General features: G+C 37.1%; 1 protein-coding gene across 6 annotated transcripts in view; it reads right to left on the reverse strand.

The window, feature by feature from the left end:
• Positions 1-21,738, reverse strand: part of LOC139118577 (ATP-binding cassette sub-family C member 4-like) — a 72,326-nt gene that overhangs the window by 35,751 nt on the left and 14,837 nt on the right. Inside the window, exon 8 of one of the 6 annotated variants that reach the window (XM_070681961.1) lies at positions 5,066-5,315. The exons of 4 other annotated variants lie outside the window; for them this stretch is intronic. In XM_070681961.1, the coding sequence (XP_070538062.1) occupies positions 5,066-5,315 (250 nt within the window). Of the gene's footprint in view, positions 1-5,065; positions 5,316-13,736; positions 13,987-21,738 lie in introns of all 6 variants that reach the window. One more of the 6 variants, XM_070681963.1, reaches the window with a different exon arrangement.

Genomic DNA, 21,738 nt, shown 5'->3' on the forward strand with positions numbered 1-21,738 from the left:
CTAGGTAAGCTAATGTGCGTTTCAAGTTGGCAACAGTGCATGAGTTTTTTAAGAAAAATTAAGAGTGGACTACTTAGATTTTGACAAAAATTATGGGGCTAACATTTTGGCAGTTGATGACCTATACCATGTAAATATACTCAAAAAAGTAGATAGGTTACATTGCTGGAAAAAACTGATTTACCTGCAATGATGTTGGAATGATTCCAAATTTTCTTGAAGCAATGTACATTTGTTGTGGGCAAAAGTAGGCAGTTTTTAATAAGAGGCGATATGTAGATTACAATCGCTTTCAGTGACTTAAATATGGAATATAAGTTACATCTACTTCTATGAAATCCAAAATGTACACTTTAAATACAGAATCAAATCATTCAGTTTTGCACTTTGATACAAAGTTTATGAATTCTAATGGAGCAGGTAAACATGAACACAGAGTAATGACGAGCTATATAACAATTTTATGCACTGGCCAATAGGGCAACCTCAGTCAAGTCTAAGGTCAAAGGTCAGGAAAGGTGAATTGATGGCAAATGTCCTAACCGTAAATCTCATATTTTTGCCAACTTGAAACTGACACATACAGTTTTGTGATTTTGTCGTTACATACGAAACAAAAAGTCACAAGTAAAGGAGGCCCAAGTCTCCTGCAATGAATTTTCGCCCAATAACTCATAACACAGCACTTGTCATTTCTTTGGACGGTCCTCAAAGAGGAACAGAAAAAAGTGCAAAATAATACCTTGACACAGAGAAATTGTCGCTATCCTTGCTAAAGGATTTTTTTTTATGCTGATTTCATTTGCAACAATTGATTAAAAAGGAGCATTGTAATATCACAATAGACAAAGTTCAAGGTCAGTTCAAGTTTTTCTCTATGGAACTTGACACCATTCTCTCTAACAATTGACAATAAAAACCAGCTTCAAAATGAGTTGGCACTGGAAGCATGGAAATTCAAGTGTCCAATACACATTCTTGAGGAGTGTTCCACCTTACACGGTATATTATGATATAATCATTAACAAGACAAATGCTTTTTCTTTCAGTATTAAACAGTATTTCACATTTCAAGATTGTGAAAGAGAATGGTTTACAGGTTCCTTGAGGAAAGTTTGCGCAACAATGAAAACTTTTAGCTCCAGGGCACATACTCCTGTATTAAATATTGCAACATAACTTTTGCTACCCATCACCGTGAAGGATTCCATATCATCAGTCTGTCTGCCTCGATGTAAAGCAGAAGGGTGTACTCACAGAATGAAATCTTACAGCAAATTCTGCATTGTGATTTCTGTGGCATTATTGGACGAAAGGAGTCAAATTTTGAGGATTGTACACAACCAGTCTTCTCTTTTTTTTTATTCTCTTTACATTGTTCACAAACCACACAAGTTCCTTTGCACAAATTTGAAAATTATACCTGAAGACAAGCAGAAGAGGATGATAGCTTTCACTAGAGAACAGTCAATCTTAATTTTTGTCGCAGCAAGTTCCCGCTCAGAAAGCTCACAGCAGCAGACTGGGAATATTAAGCAGTGTTTATAATGGCCCACAATAATATGAGAGAAGTATGATATGCTTAAAGGTGTACTGTCACCTGTTCCAATTTTGCCAAAGTTACCATGAAAAGAGAAAATTTAACCAATCACAGATTTTAAGAGGGTGGCTGCTTTTAGAAAACAGCACCCACATATGGGCATTTTGCGACTGTATTTAAAGAGCAGAGCATTGTAGTTGTCAGCGTGTGTATGGTAAATCATAGGAATTATTTTCAGTTTAGATTAAACAATTCACATTTCTCTGCGGCAAGATAGCACCTTATATGCTACTTGCTTGGCACTTCGCAAAAATAGCGGTATGCTTGCATGATAAGGGTAGTAACAAGTAAGTTCTTACAATTTGTCCCCTTGACTTTATGCACAGAAACAAGTACACACACATATACACACACACACACCCCCATGAATAAGATGGTTGGCACAATTGTACCAACTGCTACACACATGCATGCAGCAAATGGCATCAAAAATATTCAATGAATCTTTTCATTCTACATTTTTTGTAGCTCCATATCTAGAATTTTAAGATATTCATGCAAAAATCTGATACAATTCACGTCAAACTCAGTGTACCTGGAATTCAAAACATGGCTCACACAGAAGTTACTAGATCGATTGAAGAAGAATACCATCGTACAATTGTCTTTACTTTTTCAGCCATTGCTACTCCGAACTTTTTAACAGTGACTAGCTTAGGCATAGCCGGCCGCACACGAGAGAAATTAGCTGAGCAAAAATCCTCGCGAGGAAAATTGCTCAGCAAACTTCTCTCCGTGTGCGGTCGATTTTTTGCGCGTTGCATCACTCTTTTGCGCGTTGAGTAAAATATCCAACATGTTTGATATTTTTTTCCTCGCGAGGAAAATTACTCACCGTGTGCGCTCGACTGAGTAATTTTACTCACGACTTTCTACCTACGCGCATGCGTACAAAATGGCTGCCCCTATGGAAAACGATAGTTATATTAATGATGCAGTTATTGAGGATAAATTAGTTGAAATCTGGTCAAGTTATCCCGCCTTATACGACGTTAGATCACCCGATTTTAAGAATAGAGACAAAAAAGAACATGCACTTGTAGCGATAGGGACGAAGCTTGGAAAAATAGGTAAAAATGGGAGATTCGCATATTTGTGTTCTTTCAAGTCAAACATATAACTCCGCTCCGGAGATTGAGAGTTCCTCTCCCCTAAAAATTCCCTCATTTGTTAGTCTCGTTGTGCCACATCTTTTTAGTACACCTAGAACTTCTCGGTTTCTATCGGGGTGAGATAGTAACTGTCCAACCTTACTCTATGCAACCCCGTTTATATATCAATTCTGTCGAAAATCTGTGTACGGTTGTGTGTAGATTCCCAAGTATGCTCGAGCGATCAGAGTAACCGCGGGCTAAATACACGAAAATCACGATCAATGTGATTTTAACATAATGTAATCCCTTTTCAATATTTAGCAGATATTTAAATTAGATCAATGGATCTTTTTATTGCGTGTTAGTTTTTTGCAAGTTCGTTTTTGCGTACAGAAAGGCCACTGATTTAGTGAGGCATCTTGGGATATGTTTTCAACAAGGGGGACACCCTCACGAACGGTGCGCCGCACGACGAGACTTATAAGCTGATTAAACATATGCGAAGACCGTCACAAAATAATTTGAATAATAATAAAGGCACAGCGACATGGTAATTAGCATAACAGGGGCAGGTAAGTATCTTCGGTGGGGAGGTGTCACTTTTTCTTTTTAATTTTATTATGGCGGCGAAGCACTTTGTCACCTGTTACAAAAATGCTAAATGGGGCCTATATCTTATTGTTGTATGGCGCCTTTCATTTCGATACTGTGGCATTCATAGGCAATTATGTGATTTTCAGAAAAAGGGGAACATAAACAGAAAAAGAAATAGGAAAAAACCAATCATGAATTTTAGCATATAATTTTTTTTTATATTTATCTCATAAAGATCAGGATAAAATCTGAATGTTTCGCCTTTTTGATTTTTCAAGTAAGGGTGGGTGGAGAGAAGGAAAAGCATGTTTGCAGGAAGTATATTTTACTTTTATAAATTAGTTATGGCTTCTCTCATTTTAATAAAAAACAATTTTTTAAACAATTGGCCGAAATGTCATTTGAATCAGAAACCAATTGGTGTGTACAATAATTAAAGGGAAATTTACCCTGAAAATTAATTTCAACTAATTTATCCTCAGAACTGCATCATTAATATAACTATCGTTTTTCATTGGGGAAGCCATTTTGTACTGTCATGTGATTCCACGCATGCGCGTAGGTAGAAAGTCGTGAGTAAAATTACTCAGTCGAGCGCACACGGTGAGTAATTTTCCTCGCGAGGAAAAAATATCAAACATGTTGGATATTTTACTCAACGCGCAAAAGAGTGATGCAACGCGCAAAAATCGACCGCACACGGAGAGAAGTTTGCTGAGCAATTTTCCTCGCGAGGATTTTTGCTCAGCTAATTTCTCTCGTGTGCGGCCGGCTTTAGGCATAGCAAGAGCAAATTTTCAAGAAAGCTGATGCAAACTTTAGATGTTTCATGGTTTCAAAATGAGCCCCCACAAGATGTAGACCAAAAAGGTACTGTGAAACTTCGAGAGTGAATATTCTACCTCAAAACCAACAATCCATATGCATGCTGACACAAGCAGCTCCAGGGGAGCTGTTAAGAACACAGAAGTAATCACCATACATAGCATATAAAATTACAACAAACATCACATTTATGCACGAAATTCAGGTTTCAAACTATCCATTGTTTTGAATGATGTTGTAAGTAAATGTCCGTATCTATCTATCTGTCTGTCTATGTGTGTAGGCTATGACGGCCACAAGCTCTACGAGAGGTTTCTGAAGCGTTTGCAATTGTTTTTGGTCAAATGTTCAACAGTCTATCACGCAATTTACACAGTATGTATCTTCAACTGAGTGAAATTGCTGTGAGAAACAACAGAAAAGATATTGTACGTAAAGATTTTTCACATTTAAGATGACAGATGATGAATTACCATACAGGAAAAACCCTAATGCATGGTTTACAACAGGAGCAAACTCACAAATAGAGTCAACCTGTGTGAGTGCAATTTATAATACCAAAATCAATCATATTAGAAGCATTGTAAGGTTATATATATACCATTTCACCCAAACTCTACTTTACAGTGATAAAACTTTTCCCAAGCCTTTTACCCTTTAACATACAGTGGTGTACGATTGAACAGTTCATTAACATTGCTATCTATGCTACATTGATTTTGGTCAGTTAAAATGCTTGTCTTTTCATGAGCAATCATATAATTTTTACCCATTTAAGCATTTTGGCATTTTTCTATACCTACTTCCTCATTATCACCTGACTTAACACTGTAATTGACTTCACCAAACCAGTGTTCTACCGACTTCATTTTAAGAAACTAAATCGTATAGTACATTGGAAAAGGATATCTCCCTGAAAATTGGCAGGCACAATCATATTTTCATAACTAACCTGTACGCGTTTGACTGCAATCAGTCCTTCAGACAGCCGATGTACGGACAGTGGGAAAGCGTAAAACACGCCGAATCTAATAGCCTCAAATACAGTCATTGTGAAGTACACTGTCCTTGGCGTGATGAAATTTCCACGCATGATGTATGTGATGACGACCAAAAACACTATCACATTGTTCATGTAACTCAAAACAATCCGTATGAAACTCTGCAGTTCATTAGATCTCCGAACAAGCCTGATCTCCTTCCTACAAAAAGACAAAACATCGCAGCCATCATACATTTTCAGAGGCACTTGTCAAACTAACAGTTTTATACAGAGAGTTTGTGCCACTTTGTAAACATACAGACGCAACCAACTCACCATATAAGCTCTTTTTGGTATTTATATACATACCAAATATGAGCTAAAAACTGTACAGTTGATACAGCGAGCCCTAACAAAGTGGCCGATACAGCTCTGCTTGATGTGTCACAGAAACAACAATCAAAACTGCTCTGTTCACTCTGTTATTCAGTGGCATATTTACACAAAATAACAAGTCATTGACAATGACATAGTCCCCACTTGAAATAGGGGAGTATTAGTCTTGATGGGGCAGGTACATGTGGTCTTTAAGAAGTATCACTGGAGTGTATATGTTAAGATCTATGGGCACATAGGTCTATGTTGTTTTTCCCAATTTGAAACACATGAGGCATGTCTAAGTTATGGTTCTAAATCGGGAAACAGATCAGACCTCTAGCTGTATTGGCCAGCCAAGAAATACATATGTGGATAATAAATGATGTCCAAGATGTGACATCTTAAGGTCTAATATCCTATCAAAATTGGAGGGTATAGAACTTGTGGTTACTGAGTTATGCATATATATGTATAATCAAGGTAAAAAGTCATCGAGGTACCGTGACATTTTGAAAAAAAAAAAAATATTGCTAATTAATCCCTATATGCCAAAAATCAGACATATAGCTCGATTCGCTTGCCCAGAATTAGATATGTGCATAATCAATGAGGTAAAGTGTGTGTTGTCATAAGGTCGCCCATCCTACTAAATATAAAGGACATAGCACTTGTGGTTACTTATTTATTGACAAAAACGTATATTTTAGGTAAAAGGTCATAGAGGTCACATGACATTTGATCAAAAAATTCTATTCTATAGTTATCCCTTTATAATCAGACATCCAGCTCTATTGGCTTGCTCAGAATTAGATATGTGCATAATTAATGAGGTATAGTATGTGGAATCATAAGGTCTTCCATCATACCGAATATGAAGGGTGTACCACTTGTGGTTACGGAGTTATGGACTAATATGTATATTTCAGGTCAAAGGTCATTGAGGTCACGTGACATCTTGTCAAAAAAAATTGTACTGCTAAGTTATCCCTATATACCAAAAATCAGACCTTTAGCTCTATTGGCTTGCTTAAAACTAGATATGTGCATAATTAATGAGGTACAATATGTAGCGTCATAAGGTGTCCCATCATACCATACATGAAGGGTGTAGCACTTGTGGTTACTGAGTTATGGACAAATATGTATATTTGAGGTCAAAGGTCACTGAGGTCACATGACAATTTGTCCAAAAAAATTGTACTGCTAAGTTATCCCTATATACCAAAAATCAGACCTCTAGCTCTATTGGCTTGCTCAAAATTAGATATGCGCATAATTAATGAGGTACAATATGTGGCGTCATAAGGTGTCCCATCATACCATATATGAAGGTTGTAGCACTTGTGGTTACTGAGTCATGGACAAATATGTATATTTGAGGTGAAAGGTCACCGAGGTCATGTGACTTTTTGTCAAAAAAATTGTATTGCTAAGTTATCCCTATATACCAAAATCAGACCTCTAGCTCTATTGGCTTGCTCAAAATTAGATTTGTGCATAATTAATGAGCTACAATATGTGGCGTCATAAGGTGTCCTATCATGCCATATTTGAAGGGTGTAGCACTTGTGGTTACTGAGTTATGGACAAATATGTATATTTGAGGTGAAAGGTCACCGAGGTCACGTGACATTTTGTCAAAATATCTGAGATATCATCGTGAATGGAGGGACATTCACGATATCTATAAGCCCCCTGGACTTCATCCGTTGGGCTAAAAACTGTGTCACCGCATCCTTTTTGCAATAAGAATACGATGAGAAACTAAATTTTTATTTTACTTGGCCTTATACATGGGATTCTATGCAGAGCTGACTTATACATGGGAGTCTATGGACTGCCTTATACATGGGAGTCTATGGACTGCCTTATACATGGGAGTCTATGGGCTGCCTTATACATGGGAGTCTATGGACTGCCTTATACATGGGAGTCTATGGACTGCCTTATACATGGGAGTCTATGGACTGCCTTATACATGGGAGTCTATGGACTGCCTTATACATGGGAGTCTATGGACTGCCTTATACATGGGAGTCTATGGACAGCTGCCTTATACATGAGAGTCTATGGAGGTGGAAACTAAAAAGTCCTCTAACACGGCCAAATTTGATCGCATTGTGAAACAAATCGACGTGCATCTGTATGGGGTAGGGTACTATCCTTATGCAAAGTTTGAAAGAAATTGACCGGGGCATGTCTGAGATATCTGCGAGAACGGACGGACGGACGGACGGACGGACATGACCCAATCTATAAGTCCCCCCGGACTTTGTCCGTGGGGACTAATAACACTGTTCACAATAACAGGTTCATTACCAAATACATCTGCATGCACTTGATCTTAGACACTGCTGCTTGGAGTGCGGACAAATTTGTCAGTGTTGTATGCGTGGCTGTTGTTGCCGTTTCTAGACTCTGCCATTTAATGTCTTTTGGTGTTCGGTACAACATTTGTCAATTAAACTGTATTTTTGTTGTTCTTGAATGCATAGTTTCCATACATGTACTTTAAATTTGCATAATATGCAAGCGAAAAATGACGCGGTTTGCAAACAGCCCTCTTATTGACCATTTGGTATTGTAATGTATAGCGACATTATTTGTGAAAATTGACACCAAGATATTTTGTAACTTTTGGGATCGCCTTTGTTCACGTCTGTATTGAGGATTATGGAGGTGTGATAGTCTTTCGTTTTCCACTGAAAATGTAATCTTGAGGGTAAATTTTCTGATGCGACAATCTGGCACCAACGCTGGCCTTTAACTGCACTCAACCTTGCTATTGCTTGTTGAGGCCGAAATTATGGAAAATCTTTAATAAGTGACAAAACCATAATAATCACTCTTACTGACCGTAGTTTGAAAATAAATATACTTTGATACTTCAACCGATGCAGACTTCTCTGTAAGCTTTTTTTGGTAATGATGATGTGGACAGCAAGGTCCGAAATGAAGTCTTAATAATAATAATAATTACAATTTTGATTGAACACACAAACAACAATCTGTAAGCAGAGATGTAGGCTCAGGCCAGTCTGGGATATCTTGATCATACCTACTCAGTACATAAACACTCCAGACACCAGCTACCTGCACATATTATCAATGCATTTTACTTACTATACTTTTTCTTGTCGCTTTGAGCTAAATATCTTGTCACTAGACAGCAGTTGTCTTTTACATGAATGGATGAGAGCTCTGCCTTGCCCAGGAGTAAGGACACCTGGAGAAGACTGAACATTCCATCCATCCTGCCGATTAGTTGATGGATTAGTTGATAAAAGGCACATACCTATATGGCCAGCAGCAGCACTCAGAATATTGCGTAGCATATGCTATTAGTCCTTTGTAAAAGCAACGCTGTCATAGAAATGACCGCTAACTTAAAAGTTTTCTAAGAATTCACTTCCTTGAGATACAACAGATGATTTAAATGAACTTTGCTGACAAACCCTAGCTGATATAATTCACAGAAATACAAGTATGAGTGGGCTGGTAGTTCTACCAGTGTTAATTAGGAGTACTTTGCTTGTTGTTAGACTGCAATTTTTCAGCTCATTTGTTCACAAGTGTGAGCTAATGTCATACTGATGTCTATCCGTCTGTCTGTCTGTCTGTCTGTTGGCACGATATCATTCTGAAGATTGCACAATTCTGAAGTCATACACAACAAAACAAACACCAGTTTCTACCCCACTGTGTGACATGTCCGTCATTAATTTTGAACAGCCTTATTTAGTATATTTTCTGTGTTAATTTTAAGATGTTTTGCCACTTTTTATGTGTATGTGCACATTTGAACATTGTCATTATCATTTGAATGAATTAATATCTTCATCCACAACATTTCAACTACACATAAATACACAACCAAACCTTTAATCATTCATATGGTATGGTAGTTACTGACCCATTTCACCAAAAGAATTCTTGACTAGAAAACAACAAATACACTAGTAAACTACACTGTATGAGTCAAGCCTTGAGCAAGACAAGGGGTAAGATGACTGTCAGTCCTAGATACCACTGTCTCGCGACTCGAGGGGGTTCAGTTTTTGATGTACTTGCACAGCCCACTCACAACAGTTACAAACCAAGCTAGAGACACTCATCTTCAATGTCATTATCATAAATCTTTCTCTGTGGCAACCACTGATATGAGGCACACAGTCCTTGACTGCAGGCATGGACTGTAATAAAATATACACGCCTTCATTTACAGCTAAAACCTGTGAAACTTAGGTCTCATGCTAGCCATGTTTACCATCTGGCAAATGGTATTACCAGTAGGCGTATTTCATATTATAGCAATGAGTACCATTGGTGTACAAACACAAGCCATAGAAAACCCTGTGAAACTACTTGAACTGATAACTAGGTTTACTGTAAAAGGAGATTGAATACAATACGTGGACAATGACTGACTGTCATGGTTTCAGATGCACACATGTTGGTCAGTTGATATCTCAGCTGTGCTTTACAGCTTAACTGTGTGCGATGTCCACATAGGGACCACAATGTGTTGGTGACCTTTCTATAGAGTGTGGGTGTAGTGTTGGTTTAAGTGTACCTGGTGTGTTGGGTGGTGAATTCTGGAACTTTAACAAACGGTAATTAAATACCACAAATCTCATTCAAATCATGATAAATGCACTTAATTTCTGAAAGAACTGAAATGCAGATATAATATCAGTCAGTTTTTCTGAGTGCGGATCATGACACTACATCGTGAAACACTTAGCTGTTGATTGTTGTAAATATCCAGCTACGCATTAAAAGACACATACAGTCTCTATTTCTAGTTTCTTCCTTTTTGACAATTAGGATTTAACTGAATCTGGTATGGGGTGGGGAAAGGTTCTATGGAACTCTAGACGATTGTAATATGTTCATACGTGTATTGAATATATGGTTTTGTACACGGCACGACAATGATGTAGTAGCTATTAATAAGGGTTATATTTCAAGTCATCCATTTTATCATTCTCTTCTCTCAGTAATGGTGCACATGAAAATGTATCACAACTTGAAAATGAAAACGAAGCGTTGTCCTGACCACGATATTGTTAATCTTGATGATTATTTTTCTGACTGATTCGGCTTTTGAAGAAACAACAGGTACCATCTAATACACATTCATATCAACTCTGCCTGAGGCACCTACTGATTTAAATCTCGAAATATCTCGCTAGCACTCCAGGACTTCTGAATTTTGCACCATTTTCACATTTAGAAATAGTTGCACATTTTTCAGGACTGGCAAGCCCATTTAAACATGATTACATCTTCAACCCGCATACATCTACATTCCCAAGTTTTGCATAATTATCAGATTGCTCTTTGAGCTACAATTGCAGGGGACGGGGGTTTGGATTTATTACTAGAAGGGGTAAGTCATTTGCTAAAGAGCTTACACAATATTAGTAAATACCTTGGCACAAACAAACCTGTATGCGTGATGCACTTTGACAAGCTTCTGCAAACCACTTTGCAGCCTTGATAAATGCCTCTATGCATCCAAAATTTACAGCGTTGATTAGTGCCATGGTGGAGAAAACCATCTTTGGTGTCAGCCGGTTGCCGAGCATCACGTAACATACAAACATAACATAACACAACAAGTAGCACACCATGATCCAGGAAATGTTGGTGATACACATTAGTTGATTGGTTCTATAAATCACATTCTTCTCTACCCTGCAGACAGGAATCACAAAAAGTTTCACAAGCGACCTAGCTGCTAACAGAGCTCCTCTGTGTTATGTAGAGATCAAGAATAACTATTTTAACTAGTAGAAATCTAAAGCTTAATATACCACCTTTCCTAACTGATACAGGAGATCATTTCACAGCAGATGATGTGGAGGAACACAAGAGATTGATCGTTTGAGAATTCAAGTGGAGCGTGTAGTGTGAAATGTGAAAGACTATCTTTTCTTATTTGTGACAGGTGTTGATGAGGAAGGTTGAGATTTTGAGAGCTCACTTCAGGATGGCCTGACCAAAAATTGGCAAAAATAGTTAAACTTACAGCTGCAAGCAGCAATGCCCAAGCAATGAAGGCCATTGAGCACATTTTCCATCAAAGACAGACTGAATGATTCCACACATATCTTACAACACTTGCTTGTTTTTTTTGTAAGCTGCTCATGGTACCTCGCCAGATTGCCACCACATTCTTTCCTATTAAGTACAGTCAAGCTTGCTCTGTCCGCACTGAAGGGTTTGTCCTGATGATATCAGCGACTGTTATTAATGATGTTTATTGTCTGAGTGCACGCTGACAGTGTCTCTGCAGTGGTGTGACCAGTTGGAATTCAAAGGGCAAAACATTTTAGTTGAATTTTATCTCAATCCTGACAGCTGGGAATGCCGATAGTGAACCTTACATTTATTACATTGATCACCAATGTTCTTCTATTTATACAAACAGAATCTCAGTTTGCATCAACCAGGCTTACAAGTAATCAACAGTAAACTTGTAAAGTAGTCACGGTTTATATATGATAGCCTCTCACTCCATCCAGGAGAGACTGATGAAGCGTTTGCAGTTGCTATGTTCAGTCGGTCGATCAGCCAATTTACACAGCATACAACAGGGTGTAGTTGGCTATGAGAAACATAATAAGATACTGTATAAGAAGATATTTCACAATTATAAGATAACAGATGAAGAATTGCCATCAGTATGCATGGTTTACAACTGGAGCAAACCCACAGACAGATAAGACCTATGCTCCGACTATGGAATATGAGTGCAATTTATGTATGCTAAAATCGGTCATATTTAAAGCACTGTAAGGTTATATGTATCGCCCAAACCGAACTCTTTTTCACGGTGAAAAAACATTTTTCCGGTCTTTCATTCTATCCATGTATTTCACATATTACACATTTTCTTGTAGCTTTGAGCTAAATATGTTGTCACCAGACAACAATGAACTATTACATGAATGGATGAGAGCTCTGCCTTGCCTAGGAGTGAGGAGACCTTGACAAGGAAGAGTGTTCCATCTATCCTGTGGATTAGTTGATAAAAGGCACATATTTCACAAGCTGCAGCGCTCAGGAAATTGTGTAGCATATGCTATTAGTCCTTTGTCAAAGCACAGTCCTTCCACCGGGACCGTGGTCAAAGCAATACTGTCATAGATATGACCACTAAGCAATCACTTCCTTGAGATACGGCAGATGATTTGAATAAACTTTGCTGACCAAAGCTAGCTGATATACTTCACAGAAATATAAGTATGAATGGGCTGGTAATTCTGTCAGTGTTAATTGGGAGGTGTATGGAGGTGACCTTTCTATAGAGGGTTGGTGTAGTGTTGGTTTACGGGTAGCTGGTGTGTTGGGTGGTGAATTTTGGAACTTTAACAAACAGTAATTAAATATCACAAATCTCATTCAAATCACGATAAATGCATTTAATTTCTGAAAGAACTTTAATGCAGGTATAAAAATTAGTCAATTTTTGTGAGTGCGGATCATGACACTTCATCGTGAAACACTTAGCTGTTGCATGGTCCCTCCACTTGTGGAGGGACCGTGGCTGTCGATTGTTGTAAATATCCAGCTATGCATTAAAAAACACATACAGTCTCTATTTCTAGTTTCTTCCTTTGTGTCAATAGTAGGATTTAACTGAATCTGGTATGGGATGGGGAAAGGTTCTATGGAACTCTACATGATTGTAATATGTTCATACGTGTATTGAATATATGGTTTTGTACGCGGCACGACAATGATGTAGTAGCTATTAATAAGGGTTATATTTCAAGTCATTCATTTCATCATTCTCTTCTCTTAGTAATGGTGCACAAGAAAATGTATCGCAACTTGAAAATGAAAATGAAGCATTGTCCTGACCATGATATTATTAATCTCGCTGATTAATTGTCAGACTGGTTCAGCTTTTGGAGACAAGATCAAGGTATCACCTGACACATTCATATCAACTCTGCCTGAGGCACCTACTGATTTAAATCTCGAAATATCTCGCTAGCACTCCAGGACTTCTGAATTTTGAACCATTTTCACATTTAGAAATAGTTGCACATTTTTCAGGACTGGCAAGCCCATTTAAACATGATTACATCTTCAACCCGCATACATCTACATTCCCAAGTTTTGCATAATTATCAGATTGCTCTTTGAGCTACAATTGCAGGGGACGGGGGTTTGGATTTATTACTAGAAGGGGTAAGTCATTTGCTAAAGAGCTTACATAATATTAGGTTATACCTTAGCACAAACCAACCTGTATGCGTGATGCACTTTGACAAGCTTCGGCAGAGAACCTTGCAGCAAGAATGAATGCCTCTATACTTGCAAAACGTATAGCGTTGATCAGCGCAATGGTGAAGTAAAGGACCTTTGGTGTCAGCCAGTTGCCAAGCATCACATAACATACAAACAGAACATAATATAACAAGTAGCACACCATGATCCAGGAAAATTCGGTGATACAGAGTAGTTGATTGGTTCTATAAATCACATTCTTCTCAAGCCTGCAGACAGGAATCACAAAAAGTTTTTACTAGCGACCTATCTGCTGATAGAGCTCTTCCGTTTATGTAGAGATCAAGAATAACTGGTAGAAAATACCGCAATTATACGGTGTCGCTCAAATTTGATCAGAATTGGTATATACCAGTATGGGTACCAAAGATCAACAATAAATGTTGTTTCTATCTGTTCAGTGCAGGAAAATTCTACGTTGATGTTATGACAATGATTTCTGCACAGTACAACCAGAAAAACAACAAGAAATATTCAAACCAGAAAAACAAGAATGACAAAAGTAATTAAGGTCTGAAACTTTAGGTACTGGAGGTCAACTTTAGCAACATGCATAGCAGAACGGTAGCTGGCCCCCTTACTGCCTTAGTTTGACCACAGACGGTCTTCCTCCCCTCTACTGACGGTCTTCCTCCCCTCTACTGTCTATGGTTTGAGCAGGTCTGTTAATATGTAACAGTTCAATGACAATGACAGGAAATGACTCAAGTCAGTGGAGTAAGCCTGTTTCAAGCCTGTTTCAGAATTTCGCTTTTTCTTACCTCATTTGCACATTTTTGACACTGATGTGTTCATTTGAACAAATTCACATCTCAACCCCTACATCTACCTGTACACCAAATACTGAGACGGTAGCTTTGGCGGTATGGGAGCCTTTGTGTGTGACGGACATACATCCGCACATACCCACAAATATACAAACATTTAGACTCATCATATAAGCTCTTTTTGGTATTTATATATAAAACCAAATATGAGCTAAAAAACCAAATATATCACCTTTCCTAACTGTTCAGGAGATCAGTTCACAGTAGATAATGAGGAAGAAACATAAGAGATGGCTCGTTTGAGAATAAAAGTCGAGCATGCAATATGACATATGAAAGTATCTTTTTTGTGACACCTGTTGATGAGGAAGGTTGAATTCTTGAGAGTTCACTCTAGGATGACCTGACCAACGAGATATGAACTGAAAATGCTCACGTGTTTCATTTTATATTGCATTCATACGCAAATTTGAACATTTGCCACATGTTTGCAACTTCATTGAAAGTGTTATGATCAACATCATGAACAATATTCACCACAGATTAATTATAAAGGTCACTAATATTATGCAAATATGTAATTAGCTGAAATGAAAATAATAAATTCCTTTGACTGCTGTCATTGTATCATCACTTTATATAGCAAGTGTAATTGCCTTTGGTCATGTCCTTGAAGCTAAATATGCCAACCTGTGAAGGCTCATTAGATATGCAAATTTTAAATTAGCTGACTTGAAAATGCAAAATGACTTTCAATATTGTTTTGACCTGGTATCATCAATGTACATAGGACGTTTTGTCAACTTTGATCGAGTAAATCATGGTATACATCCCTAATTAGGAAAGTTCATTATATATGTAAATTAGAAATTGGCTGAAGTCAAAATGCTTGATGACTTTGAATAATGTTGTATCGAAGTATCTTCAATGTACATAGCAAGATTGGTCAACTTCGGTTGAGTCAATTAGGATATATATCCTTAATTAGGAAAGTTCATTATATATGCAAATTAGGAATTTGCTGATAAAAAAACGTTTAATGTCTTTCAATAATGTTGTATCACAGTATCTTTATTGTACATAGAAAGTTTCGTCCACTAAAGGTGGAGTCAATCAAAATATGTGTCCTTAATCAGACAGTTCATTACATATGCAAATTACGAATTTGCTGAAGTAATATGCTTAGTAACTTTCAATAATGTTCTCAATGTATATGTTTTTTTTTCTAAAATCACCAATTATGCAAATGAGCAAAAAGTAAGCAAGCCACACCCACCAAAAACTTATCAGTTCTTGCCATTTGCAAACTGAATCTATGCACCAGATTTGACTCTGATCTGAATAGCCGTTTTTGAGATAATGGACAGACAGACAGACAGAAGACACAAAGACAGACAGACATCGCTGCGACATTAGCCCATGTGTGTGACCACATGAGCTAAAAATGGCAAAAATAGCTATACATATAGCTGCAAGCAGCAATGCCAGGACCCAAGCAATCTAAGTGTGTTAAGGAAGTCAAAGGTCATTATAAAGGTCAACAATCATTCTTGTCATGTGACATTTTGCCAGAAACCTTCACTATCTGGCAACCATACCCGTTCACCAAAAATAAGACGTCTGGCTCTATTTGCTAGCCCAGAATTAGATATGTGCATCATAAGTGAGGTATAGGGATCATTACACAAATTGCATTATTAGTGATACTAGCATTCACATTTTGCAAATGTGGCAAGCACCAGCATGAACCCAGATTTTTCCAAAGAAAGCCCACCACCTATTTATGTAGCATGTGGACCAATAAGTCCAAGTAAGCTTTTGATGGTATGGCTGAGCACCCGCTATCAACTTCTACAGTGCATTTTGGGTATTTCAGACCATTGAGCATGGTTTCCATCAGAGACAGACACCCTAGTTCCAATAAAGAAAGCAATGCCCAAAATACTCAAGCAAATTCCCCGTGCCAGTGGAGGTCAGCAATGAAAAGGATGAAAGGCACACATTTTGCCCATTGCAAGGCTTATAAATTATGAAGCAAAAGTTGTTAATCTTTGGTTACGCAACACTAGAGGATTTTCTTGCTTTTTCATGTTTCAAGGTCGCGCCATCAGCAGTCTCCTAGTACATGGTATCTAATTACATAGCAGTGATCTTGTCCTTTAGTATCAGCGATGACAAAACTGCTCAGAATATTGAAACACCCATGCTGTTACAATGTACTATATTTCCTGGGAGTAATGGCGGAATTTTGATACAAGAACATTTACAACCAAAGTGTCTGATGTATACATCTGACATCACAACATCTAATACAAGTCATCGTTGATGACACAGTCCCCACTTGTTAATGAGTACTTTGATTACAGGTCTTCAGTGAGGATAGAATCCTCTTCATTAGATCTGTGATAAAAATACTTTTGAATAAATTCGCTTGATACATGTCTGAGTTGTAGTTCAGGACATGAAAAAATCGTAATAAAATGGCCACATGGTGGCCATATTGGATCGCATCACAAAACAAATCAATAATCGCAATCATACCAATCCATAATTCAATGACAGTAGGTCAGAATTCGTAAGACAATACTTGCAAACATAGACACAAAACAGCATAGAACAGACAGTAAATAGACGGGACACAAACAAAGTCACATTCATGAAAGAAAGACATATGGACCTCTGGCCAGAAGACCAATGTGCATATGTATGACATAGGTCAATGTCCTTGTACCAACTTTGAAAAAATCGGTTGAGATATGCCTGAGTTATGGCTTTGTACATGAAAAAATCATAACAAAATGGCCGTACAGAAGCCATATTGGATCGTATCACAAAACAAATTCACGTGCATATGTATGACATTTGGTCAATTTCCTTGTACCAACTTTGAATAAATTCGCTTGATACATGTCTGAGTTATGTTCTGGGCATGAAAAACATGATAAAATGGCCACACGGCGGCCATATTGGATCGTATCACAAAAAAAATCAATTCGATGTGTATGACATAGGTCAATGTCCTTGTACCAAGTTTGAATAAAATCGGTCGAGATATGTCTGAGTTGGGCAAGGTATTCACCCCATGATCTAAGCACCAGCCCACCACCTTGCCTGACAGTCTGCTGAACTTCATTCCTTCAATCTATTCTGTTTTGATATTCATATGCCCATAGACTTCGAGCAAGTCTCTGGTCATGCATAATTACATGTAAAAAAATTCATTCATACTTCAATCACGGTTGACATTCTTACAGTTGGCAATGCAAGGTAAAACAAAGCAAGCTTTCAACTGAACGTACTGAAATGGTTTTTTGCAAGTGAACTGGAAACGACCCAGTCTTACTACTGACCTTAATAAATTCTCATTGCTTGCAGTGACCCTTAAGGTACAATTCGTCTCAGGGACAGATATTCAGACTCTCAAACTTTTACATTTCTTTTCTGATCTACCACTTGTGGGTGTTCATTTTAAAGCAGTTGGTGTAAGAAAACTCTTCACCATCTTAGTTTTCTGAAAATTGAAAAATCTATTTTTCTCCATAGCGTAACACAGGGATGGCGGCCATTTTGAATTTCAAATATCAGTAAATCTTAGGTAATTTGTTTCTCTGGTACCAAAATTTCCATGGTAACCCCTGACTTTATTTTGTTGAAAGAGAATGGTCAAAGTATTCCTTGAGGAAAGTTTGAGGTAAAGTTTAAGTCTTTCACTTTCAAGGTGCATACTACCTAAAAACACAACTCTGTGAAGTTTGTTGGGTAAAAGTCCTGCAATATCATAGTTGGTTCAAAACACCCTAGTCTAGCACTACCACTGTGTAATGCTGCCATCATTCTATTGTTAAGTGGTTGTCACGCCCAATTTACCAAATATGGCAAATTTGCAGAGACTTAGTCCAGCACCACTTCTGTGTAATGCTACCATCATTCTATTGTTAAAAGTGGTTGACATGCCCCTTTTACCAAACATGGCAAATTTGCAGAGACTGAGTCCAGCACCACTACTGTTTAATACTACCATCATTCTATTGTTAAAAGTGGTTGGCACGTCCCTTTTACCAAATATGGCAAATTTGCAGAGACTGAGAAATCTAGAGGAAACATAATCTTTCTGCCATACTCATGATCAAATACAGTGCATAAGATAAGCCTGGCTGATATTAAAGGAATTTAATAGTATCAAGAGCAGCAAAATTTCCTGTTCATGTTGACCAAAACGGCCTGCAAGCACTTGTAGGTATATCATATCTGTAAAACCTTCAACTAATCTTACAACAATGTCAACTCAATAATAAATTCTTAGCAGTACAGCATAAATTACTTTGCAGACTGAAACGTATTTTTCCAAAGACATTAAAATTACGGATGTTTGAAAAAAATTATTCTTTACATACTTGCTTTTAAAGGATTTTATGGAATTACATTTCCAACATTTTAACCCTTTGAGTGCCAAAGTCCATTTTTGTCACAGTATAAAATATAACCCATTCAATTTTTTCAGATTTTGCCAAAATTTTGATGAAAACTGTAGTCAATGGCATGTGATGTTCATTTGGTCCAAAATTATCAAAAACAATTACAGAAAAATTCAGGAACAATTGGTCCATTGTTGCACTAAAATGTTGGTGGGAAAAAATTACAGCACTCAATGGGTTAATATCACAGTCGGCAGAGTCCAGAATGCTTGACTTGATGCCAAGAATGGGAAGAAAGCTCCTACAGGACACTTCACACAAGTCACACCACACATGCATAATGCTGGAGGTACTGCAACTTTATAAAACCAATATTTACTAGCTGATAAAAACTGCCTCACATTCCAAAACGGAATTTATATTTGACTTGTCTGTAATAGCACGGTATTTTGTCATTTATGTATCTCTGATGATTTTTTATGTTCTGTACACTTATTCCTAGGCTACTTAACATTTAACCCGGGGAGCTGATATAATCTGTATCTATTCATGTTCTAAAATCTATAGTGAAAGATTTTTACAGTTGGCTTGGATACACTGCCAGTTTTCATTGTTTCTGTACATGGTAGAGATAGTGTTCTAAGTAATGGTACACACAAATCATCTAGGCTTAAAAAAAATTTCTCGATCTTCAATGGTCAGTGGACTGTTGTAGCCATACCTCAAGGATGTCTTATGGCTATTGAATGCAAACAAATAAAGGCAACAGTGCGACTGCAGGATACCAGCATGCATTGCAAGAGAGAAGACAGCAGTGATGGAAAGCTTGCCATGACAGAATGCCTGTGGCATGTAGATTGTGTTGGACAGAGATCAGCTGTGTTGAGCTATAATACTTTAACATTACCAAACACAGGCAAAATACACGTCCACAATGTATACATCAGTGTGCCTTCATATAACTTTCGCAACTCATGCAAAGGAGTTGAAAACAGCCAATGGAGATGATTGCATTTGTTGGGTTCTTACCAGATATCACATCACAGAGCAACAAATTTCAACGAATTTTGTATGAGTTAGGTTAGTATTCACTACTTCAGCCTTTGATAGCTTGCTTTAAGTATTTGATTTCCATGGTTGTAATTCTGACATTGGTATTCATAAAAATACAGTTTTCTCAATTCTTGATTGTTTAAACAGTCAACAGTCTTGTAAACAAGTCATTGTCAATCTCTGCTTGGTTAATGAATTTGAAAAACATTGACGGAAATGGTCATATTGGATCGTATAACAAAACAAATAGACATGTATACCTATGACATAGGGAGTACGGTAATCATTGTACCAAGTTTGAATGAAATCACTCCAGGCATCTCTGAGAAATTTACATGAATGAACGCATGGACACCACCAAATCTATTAGTTTCCCGGACGATGTTCATGGGGACTGAAAATTGTGAAAAATATTACACTTTACATATTGCAAGAAGAATGTGACATCAATTGACAGCAATGCCGTCCACAGACTTCAATATGTGAACTGGTCATTAAAATATATATTATTGCATCTAGAAATATAAATGGAGCCATTTCATATATATATATATATATATATATATATATATATATATATATATATATATATATATATATATATATATATATATATATATATATATATATATATATATATATATATATATATATATATATATATATATTTCATATTTATATACGGCCTCCTAACTTTCTCTGTCAAAGAACTGAAGGCACACTGGAGTTTACACTATAGATAGAAGTATTGGTCAACTTCAAACATCTTTCACTCCTTCTATTAAACCTACAATTTTGGTCTTCTTTTTTCATGAAACATGTTTCTTGGTGAGAACTAATTCTTTCTGCCTTGTGAATCCTCAAGCCAAAGGAATGATAAATTCATCAAATACTGACTGACTGTTAATTTTGATCATATTCTTGGTTTCTTTCTCCTTTACAACATTTTTATCCCTCCAAGGAAGAAGCTGCCTCTGAGAGAGATATGCACTCTAAAATTTTTATAATACTTTTCTGAACTTCACTTGAGGGGGCTCATTTTGGAGCTCTTGGGGTACATTATTAGTTTTGTGAAAATCAAAAATTATTTGTTCTCCATAGAGTCAACACAGAAATGGCAGCCATTTAAAACTTAACAAATCAGTACACTTTAGTTCATTTCTAGGTACAAAAGTTTGCATGGCAACCCATATTTTTATTCTTGATTTTGGAGAGAATGGTTAAAAATTTCCTTGAGGAAAACTTGAGAAAAGTTTAAGTCTTTCCTTTCCAAGGTGCATACTACAGGTATCTTAAAGTTTAATTTGGGAAATGCTGACCACTTTACTAAAGTAGAACTCACCTCGGGGATAGAAATTTGGGCTTTCAAATTTTATCAATTCTCTTCTGAACTAACACTTGTGAGACCTCATTTTAAAGCTCTTGACTAAAGAAAAATTTTCACTCTCTTAGTTTTTTGAAAACAAAAAATTTAGTTTTTCCCCCATAGAGTTACAGGGATGACGGCCATTTTGAATTTCAAATATCTGGAAATCTTGAGAAATTTGTCTCTTTAGTACCAAGGTTTACACGGTGACCCCTGATTTTGATTCTTGCTTTGGTAAGAGAATGGTCGAAAGTTTCAATGAGGAAAGTTTGACCGAAAGTTTAAGTCTTTCACTTTCGAGGCGCATATTACCTCAAGTTAACTATACACACCATAATGACCTTCACTATATATTAATTC

This window comes from Ptychodera flava, chromosome 19, assembly GCF_041260155.1.
Source record: "Ptychodera flava strain L36383 chromosome 19, AS_Pfla_20210202, whole genome shotgun sequence".
In the NCBI taxonomy this organism is placed as follows: Eukaryota; Metazoa; Hemichordata; class Enteropneusta; family Ptychoderidae; genus Ptychodera; species Ptychodera flava.